At 47.2% G+C, this 13,129-nt stretch overlaps 1 protein-coding gene across 2 annotated transcripts in view; it reads left to right on the forward strand.

Annotated features, from left to right (window-relative positions):
* The window catches only part of CDKL5 (cyclin dependent kinase like 5), a 118,261-nt gene that overhangs the window by 95,474 nt on the left and 9,658 nt on the right, over nucleotides 1–13,129 (forward strand). For both annotated transcript variants that reach the window (XM_054166134.1, XM_054166135.1), the window contains exons 13-14: nucleotides 1,252–1,357; nucleotides 4,179–4,302. In XM_054166134.1, the coding sequence (XP_054022109.1) occupies nucleotides 1,252–1,357; nucleotides 4,179–4,302 (230 nt within the window). The remainder of the gene's footprint in view (nucleotides 1–1,251; nucleotides 1,358–4,178; nucleotides 4,303–13,129) is intronic.

The following is a 13,129-nucleotide window of genomic DNA, read 5'->3' on the forward strand; positions in this document are numbered from 1 at the left end:
AGTCAGTAGGTCCAGAGGGGTTCTCCTGCCCCTCTACTCTGCCCTGGTGAGGCTACATCTGGAATACTGTGTCCAGTTCTGGGCCCCTCAGTTCAGGAAGGACCTCAGGGAAATGTTTGACAAAGTCCAGCACAGAGCCACGAAAATGATGAAGGGAGTGGAACATCTTTCTTGTGGGGAGAGCCTGAGGGAGCTGAGGGCTGTGTAGCTTGGAGAGGAGGAGCCTGAGTGGTGACCTCATTCATGTTGGTAAGGATGGGCAGGGTGAGTGCCCAGAGGATGGAGCCAGGCTCTGCTCAGTGATGCCCAATGCCAGCACAAGGGGCAGTGGTGGAAGTTGAGGCAACAGGAGGAAGAATTATTCCCCTGTGAGGGTGACAGAACCCTGGAGCAAGCTGCCCAGGGGGGTTGTGGAGTCTCCTTCTCTGGAGATTTTCAAGACCTGCCTGGATGAATTCCTGTGTGACTTGCCCTGGGTGCTCCTGCTCTGGCAGGGGGGTTGGACTGGATGATCTTTTGAGGTCCCTTCCAGCCCCTAACATTCTGTGATTCTGTGAAATATGGAATGCAATGAATATGTAGAAAATATACAATATTACCATGTATTGACAATTTACAAACAACACAAGAACCCCCCTGGACAAAACCAGGGGGGTACCAACAGCTTCCCCCTCTTGACTCCCTTCCCACACCCCGGAACAAGGGAAGAGAGAGAAGAACAGAGAGTAGCTTTATAGCACTTAGCCACAGCAAGGTCAGCAACAGCCAAGCAAAAGCACCCAGCTGGTATCTGCTAGAGCAAAGAGCCCAGAAAAAGACAGAAATAGTTTATACAAGTAACTTGATGGCATTTATCAGACCAATGGGATTAGGTAGACCTTAATCCTTATTTCCCCTTTGACATCCAGTGGTGATTTATTTACATACTACCCCTTTCTGCTCAACCTGTGGAAAATTTCCTGGGCACCAGCCTTAAACTGCTACACTGTCACACTCTGGATCTTCAAAAATGACAACTCAAAGGCACAATTTTATGCATGCCCTTTCTGGCAGTTTGGGAAAAGCAAGCAGGCAGCAAAACCAATTCACTGATATTGATTATACCATCTGTGATTTGATATTGATGTGAATAGCATGAAAGGAGAACTGTGTGTGGTGAAGCTCAGGCTTTCCTGCTTGTGTGTGTTGGCTTAAACCTGCAAATGGCTTCATAATTTTGCATTTTAAACAGCTGATTGTCCTTTTGTTTAGGGTGGAGCATATCATGATCCACACTCAGAAGATGGAACATCTACTAAGGAAAATAGAATTCTGTATAATGACCCTGTTCCAAGGAGAGTTGGCAGCTTTTACAGAGGTAATTTCATGGTGGATCTTTCCGAATTAAAGAAGAGTTTTTAACACTGGCTGCAAATTAAGTGGCAGAAACAAATAAAGAACAGTAGCAGGAGCTATGGAAGGAAGCTGGAGGTGGGGAGATTCAGGCTGGAGGTGAGGAGGAAGTTGGTCACCATGAGAGTGGTGAAGCCCTGGAATGGGTTGTCCAGGGAGGTGGTTGGGACCCCGTCCCTGGAGGTGCTTAAGACCAGGCTGGATGAGGCTCTGGCCAGCCTGATCTAGCATGGGGTGTCCCTGCCCATAGCAGTGGGGTTGGAACTACATGATCCTTGTGGTCCCTTCCAACCCTGACTGATACTATGATACTATGAACTACTGCAAATGTTTACTGGGAAGGAAAACAACTTGTTACCTCACATTCAGAGAGTAGGTTCTGTGCAGTAACTGTATTCATGTGATATTAGTTGTATTGAAAAGTCTGTCCAGTGCAGTACCTTGTAAAGCAGGAGGCAATTTACCAGGGTGAATGGAACAAACCAAATTCATATTACCAGAGTGGAGGCCACCAAGATGATCAGAGGGTTGGAGAACCTCCCCTATAGGGACAGGCTGAGAATTGGGGGTGTTCAGCCTGCAGAAGAGACAGCTCCAGGGAGACCTTAGAGCAGCCTTCCAGTACCTGAAGAGGGCTACAAGAGAGCCAGGAAGGGACTTTTGACCAAGGCTGGGAGTGACAGGATGAGAGGGAATGGATTGAAGCTTGAGGAGGGCAGATTGAGACTGGAGAGGAGGAAGAAATTCTTTAGAGTGAGGGTGAGGAGACACAGGTTGCCCAGGGAGGCTGTGGCTGCCTCCTCCCTGGAGGTGTTCAAGGCCAGGCTGGATGAGGCCTTGAGCAAGCTGGGCTGATGGGAGGTGTCCCTGCCCATGGCAGGGGGGTTGGAACTGGCTGATCTTTAAGGTCCCTTCCACCCTAAACCATTTTAAGAATCTATGAGTTAATTTTCATACTTTGAGTTCCCACTTTTAATTCTTATTAACACTGCACTGAAATACCTTTGGACTTCTAACACACTGACATCCTTCCTGATTTATTGCAGGTACTGTGATGTGTGGAACTCTAATGCTCATTTTTCATTGCTTGAAACCTATGTTCATTCCAGTTTTTTGCAGCCTTAGTAAAGATGAGGGTTTCCTGCAGGGGAAACCACATTTGTCTAATCCCAGTTCCCAATGACTCATCAACCAGGATAGTGTGTGTGCATGTGTATGTATATTTATGTGCCTCTGTGTGTATATATGCACACACATAAGGTAGCTACTGTTCTAGTAATGTACACAAAAGATGGAGACTGCTTAGCAGCTGCCTCATGGCTGACCCTGGGTAATCCTTTTGAAAAAGGCAAGGATGATAAGAAGCTAATTACTGTCCTGCAAGCATTGGGAGGCTTTGGGGGCTTCCCTGAAAATTAAGGAGCCCCAATCAGCTACAATTCGATTATGAGTCACCTAATAACCTTAAGCAGAGTCACAAATCTCCCTGTGAGTCTCTTCAGGTTGCTCACTTGGCTGATGACCTGGTTTAGAGCAGTTGAAATCTGCCAGTCATTGTAATATTGAAAGTGGGGAGCAATATTAAAGCCTGTACTGCTTTGAAAAATGCTGTTGAATGTAAGGGTTTTGTAGCACAGGCCACAGAGAACCTCTTCAGAATCTTCACTCTTGAATTGCTGTTATTAATCCTTAAAACACTCCTTAAACTGGACAGGGATTCTCCTTCATTTTGTGCACAGTGAAACAGGAGTTCTGAGGAAGAATGGCTCTCCTTAACTCATGTGCTTAAAGAAAATGTCTCTCAGGTTTATTCAGCTCCTTGTTAGAAACGAGAGGTTTCTTCCCCTTTGTACCTATGAAACAAACATATTTTAGTTCACAGACTTACTTATTGCTTTGAGGAACAGTTGAACAATACCTTGGTAATAGTGTATTCAAAAGCTACTGCAAGAAGGAGTTACTGTAAAAACTGAATTCCTATTGCTGCAATTCTTAAGCACTGACTTAATACAAAAGTTATTTCCATGTAGTTTTTTTTACTGCAGCTTCAACTCAGAGTTCTGTTTTGCTAGATTGCACAGAGTGATGCTGCAGTAATGCTGCAGCTGGTGTCTGTTCAGATTTTAAGCAGAGAATCAGAGAATGGTTTGGGTTGGAAGGGACCTTAAAGATTGTCTGGTCAAACCCCCACATCTTCAGCTAGAGCAGGTTGCTCAGAGCCCCATCCAACCTGACCTGGGAAGGTTCCAGGGATGAGGCATGGACCTGATGGAGCGGGTCCAGAGAAGGGCCACAAGTTTGATCAAGGGGTTGGAGCACCTCTGTTACAAGGACAGGCTGACAGAGCTGGGGGTGTGCAGCCTGGAGAGGAGAAGGCTCAGGAAGACGTTAGAGCAGGCTTCCAGTACCTGAAGAAGGCTACAAGAAAGCTGGGAAGGGACTTTTGCCAAGGGCTGGGAGTGATAGGATGAGAGGGAATGGATTGAAGCTTGAGGGGGGCAGATTTAGGCTGGAGATTAGGAAGAAATTCTTCCCAGTGAGGGTGAGGAGACTCTGGCACAGGTTGCCCAGGGAGGCTGTGGATGCCCCTTCCCTGGAGGTGCTCCGGGCCAGCTTGGATGAGGCCTCGAGGAACCTGATCTTGTATGAGGTGTCCCTGCCCATGGCAGTGGGGTTGGAACTGGATGATGCTGAAGTTGCCTTCCAACCTCAACTATTCTGTGACTCTCTGAAGTGCAGGGGTTTTGGCAGAGCCCAGTAGAAATGTTTGCTCTTTCTCCACCCAGTTCCATCCCCGCGCCCAGACAGTACCTACCTAGAAAACAACGTCTCCAACAGAGCCTCTGTCTTACCAGCAGACAGCAGCACGGTGGCAAACCACTCCAAGAGACAAACCACCTTTGATACCTGGTGAGTTGTTATTTACACAGATGTGTGGAGAATGACAGGGGGAAACAAGAAAAGAAAAAAGGGATTTTTACCAGGAGGGGAGGGCAACCCCCCCATTTTTTTCTCTAAGTGACTTCCCCTGACTATGATACTGCCATAGCATTTGATGCTTTCTGTCCCCTTTGGAGCAGCAAGAAATGCTTCATTCCACCATCACACTGAAAGCATTAAAGCTTTTTATGCTTTTGTCCAGATTCACCTGATTTTATTTTCCCCCCTCACTAGTAATCTTCAGTTAACCATAATGCAAAGTGCTTTTGTGTGTGTGTGTATAGTATGGATAGCAAAGGCTGTAGGCTCTGTGGATTCCAGAAGCATGAATTGTCAGACAAAAGGGGGGGGGGGGAGGGAAAAACACCTATCCAAATGCATGTTTCCATATGTAAAATAGGATGGCATTAATGAAGAGCATTCCCCCTGCGGTGGGGACTGCTGCTCTTTTTTGCATACACACCACAGAAAGGCCAGGAGTATGTTCAATGGGAAAATGGACTGAGCAACCTCTTAATGGTGTGGATTGATTGGAAAGGATTCAAAGCATCACATGGCTCCATTATATAACAGAGGACAATTAGCTGTAATTATGCTAATGGAATAGCAGCACGCACATAGCTTTGCAGTACTTAAAGGGAAATACCTTAATTATGTTGCTCCAAGAGCTGCTCAGCTCTAAAATCATCTTAGGCCTTGCTCAGTCACAATGAAGAACACTGAATAAAAACAAATGCTCTCGTGGAGGAGGTCCCTGCTTGGCTGCAGGGGGGTTGGGCTGGATGACCTTTGGAGGTCCCTTCCAACCCAACCCATTCTATAAATGAAGCTTCAGAGGACTGGTGTGAGCTGTGTGCACTCACATGGTTCCAGCTGTGCTTTGTAGCACTCTGAGACCCTGCTTTCTGAAAGGGCCATCAAATCATGCTGTGTAAAGAGCTGTGCCAGTGCTTTGTTGACTCAGTGTGTTTTCACATGAATAATCTGTGAATTATCTGCTTTAAAAGTGGGGGGAGGGAGGGTGGGGAAGGGAAACATCTGCTTGTGTCCAGGTTCTGTTCCCGTGTTAGTGCTAGAAGATGTTTACTCCAGAACCCTTTGTCACCTGCTCTGATTCACTAGAATCTGCTTCCTGTCCTTCAGTAGCTCCACCTCCACCCATTTTTGTGGAAGTTAGCTGAGGAGTCCGGGGTCATTTATGTAAAAAGGTGATGCTTATGTTGTGACTTTTTTTTGTGTGGCTGAAGAAGGTATTTATCCCTCCTGTTGAGCCCTCTGACCTATTCTGTTGTCCTTCATACCTGAATCTTTCTGCCTTGACTATATGACATAAGCCAACTGGAATCTTGGTTTTGTTGCTTTCTCTATCTTTTGGTTCTATATTGGCTTTTGTGATGTGTGGTGACTGCAGAGAAACTTGTAATGCTGTTTTTCACCTTGGACTGGAATGATGGCATCTGTTATTAGAGCTGGGTGGGAATGTTTGAACTCAGTTTTTGGGGGGGGGGCTTACAATGACAAATTACTGAACCCAAAACTTTTCAAAGGGACAGGCTGATAGCCACTAGGAACAGATTTATAATCCACTAACCCTGTATTGGGAAGATCCTTCAGGTCCAGCATGGAATTGCCAGTCAAAAGCAGAGATACACTCAGACTAACAGATATTCTGGGGGCAGCATTAATGTTGTTTGAATGTGAGGAACTCTTGTGCAGTGCTTTTGTTCGTTGTTATTTAAACCAGAGGCTTGAGCCAAGGTCTTCTTTACCATGAGGGTGCTAGAACACTGCAACAGGTTGCCCAGGGAGGTAGTTGAGGCCCCTTCCCTGGAGATATTTAAGGTGAGGCTGGACAGGGCTCTGGGCAACCTGATCTAGTGGAGGATGTCCCTACTGACTGCAGGGGGGTTGGACTGGATGACCTTTGGAGGTCCCTTCCAACGCAGACCATTCTATGATTCTATGATCTTTGATCTAAGAAGTGAACACTCTGAACCAGAAGCTAGAGGTTGTTCTGCAGCACATTTTCTGTTCCCCTCAGTAAATTCTCCTGAAGCTGTTTCATCTTGCTGGTGAGGGACTTTGTAGGGTGTCAGGTAGTGATGGGGAAATGGAGCAAAACTAGAAATGAGTAGATTCAGATTGGATGTGAGGAAGAAGTTGTTCCCCATGAGAGTGGTGAGAGCCTGGCACAGGTTGCCCAGGGAGGTGGTGGAAGCCTCATCCCTGGAGGCTTTTGCAGCCAGGCTGGCTGTGGCTGTGAGCAACCTGCTGTAGTGTGAGGTGCCCCCTGGCCATGGCAGGGGGGTTGGAACTGGCTGCTCCTTGAGGTCCCTTCCAACCCTGACAATTCTCTGATTCTATGAAACAATGAAAAAAACCACAGGGATGCTGAATGCAGCCTGCTGAATCAGCCCCTTCGTTAACTTGGAGGTAGTTAGACGGAAGTCCTCACCCCAATTAATGCCCTCAAACGTTTTCACAAGGTGGAACAGCTCCTCTGAGAGCAGAACCCTCACAAGAACAAGCATCTCTTGTTGTGAAGGGGGAGGGATGGCCCTCACCACTCAGCTCCCTGCTCTTCTGGCATGCATTTCTCTTGCACTTCGCTTTATTTTCCCCCGCTCCCCATTTCCCTGAGACGTTTCCTGCCCAGCTCTACGTGTTAACTCTGTGCAAAGTTGTCCTGGCAATGGTCTGATGTTGTTGCAAAACCAAAAAACAAACAAAGCAAGCAAAAAAAGCCCCAAACAAGAAAAAAACCCACCCTTGTTTTGTGCCATAAATGCCGCTTGGTGAGGTGGCTGAGTGCTGTGGAGTGGCTGTTCCTCTCCGCCGTGTTCTGTATAGCACTTGTGTAACCGCTGATGGAAATGTTGGGAGCTCTGCTGGAATGTGACTCTTGCTTACATCAATTTTTCCTGATGGAGTTTAACTATTTGCTGTTTGACTGACCATGAGTAGCTGGGAGATGACAATTCATCTCGAGTTCTGAGTGCCCTGTATTGCCACTGCTGTAACAACCAAACGAAACCAATGGCTTCTCTCATACGATTTGCTCTGTGTTTGCTTTTTCTCCTGTCAAAGATCTCGTGACTGTTTGCTGGACTGGATTGTCACAGGTGTGCCCTTTGTCTTCGTGTGCATTTCTCCACTCTGTCCCCCACTGTCCTGCTTCTTTCAAATAAAGTTATTATAAACTCAACTTCTGTCATCAGGTTTTAAATTACTGGATCCTCGCTGAGCTTCGGACAACTTCCCTTGGAAAAAAAAAAACCAACACAGAAAGGGCAAAATTTTCAGCCTTCTGGAAAAATCTTTTCTTTGCCAGAGTTGAATTTTCTGGAAATGACCTGGAACTTGCTCAATTTTTCTTCCCCCCCTTCCCCCCCCCCCTTTTTTTTTTTGGTACAAGAGTAGAGATTTTATTCTCTTTCACTTTTCTGAGCTTTGTCCTGAGCTGTGCAAAATCAGCAGGCAAGATGCTTTAAGCTGCTTCTGCCAAAATGTTGGCCTGAGTTACCTCTTCACCATTGTTGCAGTTCTAAATGTCTCTTTGCAACAGACTTCAACCTGCACTGCTTGGTTGCACATCTTATTAGCATTGATTGTTTATGAGGTATTTGGGGGCTTCTGGAAGGCTTTGTGCTTCAGACCTTCTATGATTATGCCTCTCTGGGCAGCCCTTTCTGCAGCCCTGGAGCAGGTTGCCCAGAGAGGTTGTGGAGTCTCCTTCTCTGGAGACATTCAAAGCCCACCTGAATGCATTCCTGTGTGACATGCTCTAGGTGCTCCTGCTCTGGCAGGGAGGTTGGACTGGATGCTCTCTGGAGGTCCCTTCCAAGCCCTGACATCGTGTAATTCTGTGATATTTGGGGGCTTCTGGAAAGCTTTGTTGTTTGGACCTTCCATGGTCCATATCAATGTATACATGCTATGGCAAACAGCTTCTTAATACCTTCTCCAGCACTTCTCATACCTCCTTGGGATAAATAACATATGAAGTAATTAAAAAGGAGTAATAGGTTAAGTATTTATTTTAAATATATATATAAACACTGACAAACTCTCATTCAAGACAAGAAAAGATGAAACCAAACCATCCTATTCTCAGAAGTGTCAGAGGTTTATAATTAGCTAACATTAATTTTCAGGGCTTCAAAATGATACAATATTTTGTAAAGATGCCTTCCAGTGCTTGAAGGATGGAGAGGGACTCTTTCCAAAGGCCTGCAGTGATAGGACGAGAGGCACTGGTTTGAAAGGAAAGCAGAGCAGATGGAGATTGGCTGTGAGGAACAAGTTCTGCCCCAGGAGGCTGCTGCAGCAGATTGCCCAGGGAGGGAGCTGAGGCCCCATCCCTGGAGATCTTCAAGGTCAGGCTGGACAGGGCTCTGAGCAGACATCTAGTGGAAGATGTCCCTGCTGACTGCAGGAGGGTTAGTCTGGATGACCTTTGGTGGTCCCTTCCAACCCAAACCGTTCTATGATTTGCGGCCCTCCTCTGGACCTACTCCATCAGGTCCACGTCCTTCCTGTGCTGAGGGCTCCAGAGCTGGGTGCAGGTCAGGTCTTATCAGACCTTTTCCACATGAAAACAAAAAATAAAATTAGAAGTTGCAGCTCCAAGAGAAGTTCAGGTTTGATCTCTGACTTCTAAGCTCTTAGTGACAAGCTTTTAGATGAAGAAGTTTTGATAGATGCTTCATCTTGTGAGGTTGAGATTCTTAGCTCAAGCAAACCATTCACTGCTTCATTGGTTTCTGACATTTCCTTGCCTTTGGTCGTGGTAGTTCTCTAGCTGCCAAGGACTTGGCTTTGAGCAAACCCAAAAGCTAGCTTGTCCATTCCATTTGTCTTCTGAAGAAAACTTCAGAGGTTTTAGTAACTCCACCATTAGACCAAAATCTCACTGGTGGGACTGTGAGTGGTTCAGCAAAGGCAGACATACACTGGCAATTAAAGAGGATTTCTAAGCCAAGGTTGCTGAAGAATAACTGAAACAAGCATGAGGAACCTCCTCCCAAGAAGAGTGCCTGCAACACAAATCTGTCTATGGCAGCATGAGTGCAGTGTGCCTCCTGTTCATTCCTTTCAGCTAATACTAAACACATCACTTTCCCTGCCCCATGCATGTTTGCTGCTGCACCTCCTTGTGCCTGCATGAAGTTGGAAGACCTTTCCTGACGGGTGCAAGAAGTGCTAGTGATGATCACACAATTTTTGTTCACACCTAAGCTACTTCCAGAGCAGAATAAGCAATGTGACTTATTTGATATGCCCTAAGCAAGCAAAGACACACAAAGATAACAAAGAACAGCACCTTCTGCATTTGGTTTCTGCTTCAGGGTGAGCTCTCTTGAGTTAGGGCTCTTCTCTAGTCCACTGTGTAACAGATGTTGGTGTAACTTCCTGCTCTCAGGAGCTGAAGCTTCATGCAAAATATCAGCATGCAGTAATATTGTCAGATTGGAGAGCAGCCCTGGGGAGAAGGACCTGGGAGTGCTGGTGGGCAGCAAGTTCTGCATGGGACAGCAATGTGCCCTGGTGGCCAAGGCGGCCGATGGGATCCTGGGCTGCGTTAAGAGGAGTGTGTCCAGTAGAGCCAGGCAGGTTCTTTTCCCCCTCTACTCTGCTGAGACCACACCTGGAATATTGCATTCAGTTCTGGGCTCCCCAGTTCAGGAGTGACAGGGATCTGCTGGAGGGAGTCTAAGGGAGGACAACAAGGATGCTGAAGGGACTGGAGACTGCCTGGGGAGGAGAGGCTGAGAGCCCTGGGGGTGGTTAGTCTGGCGAGGAGAATGCTGAGAGGGATCTGATCAATGTCTATCAATAGCTGAGGGCTGGGGGTTAAGAGGGAGGGGACAGGGACAGGCTCTGCTCAGTTGCACCCTGGGATAGGACAAGGGGCAATGGATACAAACTCCAGCACAGGAGGTTCCGCCTCAACATGAGGAGGAACTGTGAGGGTCACAGAGCACTGGAACAGGCTGCCCAGAGAGGTTGTGGAGTCCTCTGGAGACTTTCCAGCGCTGTCTGGATGTGTTCCTGTGTGACCTGTGCTGGATTCTCTGGCCAGGGGGGTTGGACTGGAAGCTCTCCAGAGGTCCCTTCCAACCCCTAACATCCTGTGAGCCTGTGATTTTAGTACACAGTGACCATACCAAACAGATTGGCTCTGTCAATTCCTAATTTCCCCCTGTACCATCCTTTGTCTGGAAACCATCTTTTGGGGCTGCCTAAAATACCGCAGCGTTTCCTCTCAGCGTTGGAAATGTGCTGCTCTATTTTTGCTGGGTACAGAATCCTGGTGTTAAAGCTTCCTGCTCCAGTGCTATATATGTTCACTCTTTGCACATAATGAGCATGTGTTTTGAGGCAGGCACTTTGCAAGGTCAATGCTTTTGCAGACAACTCAACTGCAATATGAGTCATAGGAGTTAATGACATCAACCCCTTGGTGTGAAACCACTGGGGTTTGGGTAGGCAGCAGCCCAAAATGAGCAGAGTTCACTTATTTTCCTCCTCTCTCTGGTCACTCTAGTCAGAAAGAGGAAATGCTGGTGCAGAATTTCACTCCTCTTCTCTCTGCTGATCTGCTGTAGGGAGCTGTTTTCTCATGCAGGTTCAGTGAGCCAAAGGAATGAATCACGCCCAACTGAATCTCTGTTTGAAAGTATGGCAAAAGTTGTCCCCAGCTTTGTTCTAAAGATTACATTCACCTCTCTTGGAATAGACTTGGAGCAGAAAAGCAGTAGCAAGGCACTGAAAAAATGTAAAGGACAATGTACAGGAACCACATGGGGACTTCCATGTGACTGGTTCCTCAACATAAAACAGTTGCTGGGTTGGTAATTTGCACTGGAGCTGTGGTTTGGGGTAGATTTCTCTGTGGGGACCTCAGAGCTGCCTTCTAACAGCTGAAGGAATCCTGCAGGAAGGCTACAGAGGGACTTTTCCTGAGGGTGTCTAGAGATAGGACAAGGGGGAATTGTTTGGAGCTGGGGCAGAGCAGGGTTGGACTGAGGCTGAGTAAGATGTTCTTCAGTACAAGGGTGATGAGACTGGCACAGGCTGCCCAGGGAGGCTGTGGCTGCCTCCTGCCTGGGGGTATTGAAGGCCAGGCTGGATGAAGCCTTGAGCAGCTGAGTCTAGTTGAAAGGTGTCCCTGGGCATGGTGGGGAGGTTGGAGATGAGCTCTGAGGTCCCTTCCAGCCTGAGCCATTCTGTGATGCTGTGATACTTGCAGATGTGGATGTAGTGTAGCTCCCTTAGGGAAGGGCTCAGAAGATTCTCAGCCCCATTCCCTTGACTTTCAGCGTACAAGCATGCTTCCCTCCAGCTTCTCTAACAAATTAAGTAGCAATCATTTGGTAAATAATTCAGTGGGTGTTTTGTCTGTGTTCAGTCAGTCTTGTGGGTTCAGATCTGTAAAGCTGTCAGTAGTCTTTAGCTTCAGCCTTTCCCCTTGGTGCTTCAGGGGAATAATACAAGGCTGCTTTGCTGCTCTTACACTGTGGTACCAAACACAAGGACATGACAGGAACAGGAATCCTGAGCAATCCAGCATATTTAAAACATGTGCTATAAATGCCATAATTCTATGCATCTAGGGAATTTTCCTGCAGCATTTTAATTTTCATGTTCAACCTATGCTGGTTTGCACCTGAATGTGTTTCCTGGATCTAGATCTAAGCTCCAAAAATCTGAATGGGGAAAATTTCCACTCTGCTCCTTGCCTGCAAAGCAGAGTCTTGTCTTTAAGCACATTCTCTAAACAACTGCATTGTATTGCACTGTTTGAACACTGCAAGCATCTTACTTAGAATCATAGAGGGCCTGGAAGTGACCTCAGAGATCATCTGCTCCAGGGACACCTCTCAACTAGACTTGGCTGCTCAAGGCCTCATCCAGCCTGGCCTTCAATATCCCCAGGCAGGAGGCAGCCTCCCTGGGCGGCCTGTGCCAGAGTCTCACCACCCCCACACTGAGGAGCTTCTTCCTCAGTTCCACTCTAACCCTGCTCTGCCTCAGCTCTAAACCATTCCCCCTTGGCCTGGCTCCAGACACCCTCAGCAAAAGTCTCTCTGCAGGCTTCCTGCAGGATCCCTTCAGCTATTGGAAGGCAGCTGTAAGGTCCCCCTGGAGCCTTCTCTTCTCCAAGCTGAACACTCCCACCTCCTTCAGCCTGTGCTGATAGCAGAGATGCCCCAGCCCTTGGAGCATCTTGGTGGCCTACTCTGGATTTACTCCAGCAGCTCTGTGTCCTTCTAATGCTGGGGACAGCAGAACTGAACCCATTATTCAAGGTGGGGTCTCAACAGAGCAGAGTAAAGAATTGAGAACAGCCAGGCAGCATTCTGTGCTCGAGGTGGTGTTGTGTAGAAATGGAGGAATTGACCAAACCACCTCCCAGACTGAAGGTACTTTTATTAGTAAGGAGGATGACTGCAGTGATTCCTACCCCGCTTCTGTGTTTCTCCTTTGCTTGGGAGAAAAATGTCAGCTTGGCATGTAGTAGCAGCTGAATCCCCAGCTGATAGCAGAGCATTTCAAACCCAGAATCAGAAGCCAGAGATAACTACAGCAGCCAGCTAAGCATTGCCACCTTCCAGCTGCTCCAAGACAAGCTGCTCCTGTTTGTCATCCGCAGCTTCTCTGTGGCCTGTGGCTTCTCTGGAGGTTTCACATCAAGACAATGGAATCATTTTTTGGGTTTGTTTTCAGACAACTGAAGAGTGCAGAAGGACTGGGAAACCACCCAGTATGATGTTCTGTATGTTAGTTGGCATTA

This window comes from Dryobates pubescens, chromosome 12, assembly GCF_014839835.1.
Source record: "Dryobates pubescens isolate bDryPub1 chromosome 12, bDryPub1.pri, whole genome shotgun sequence".
NCBI lineage: Eukaryota > Metazoa > Chordata > Aves > Piciformes > Picidae > Dryobates > Dryobates pubescens.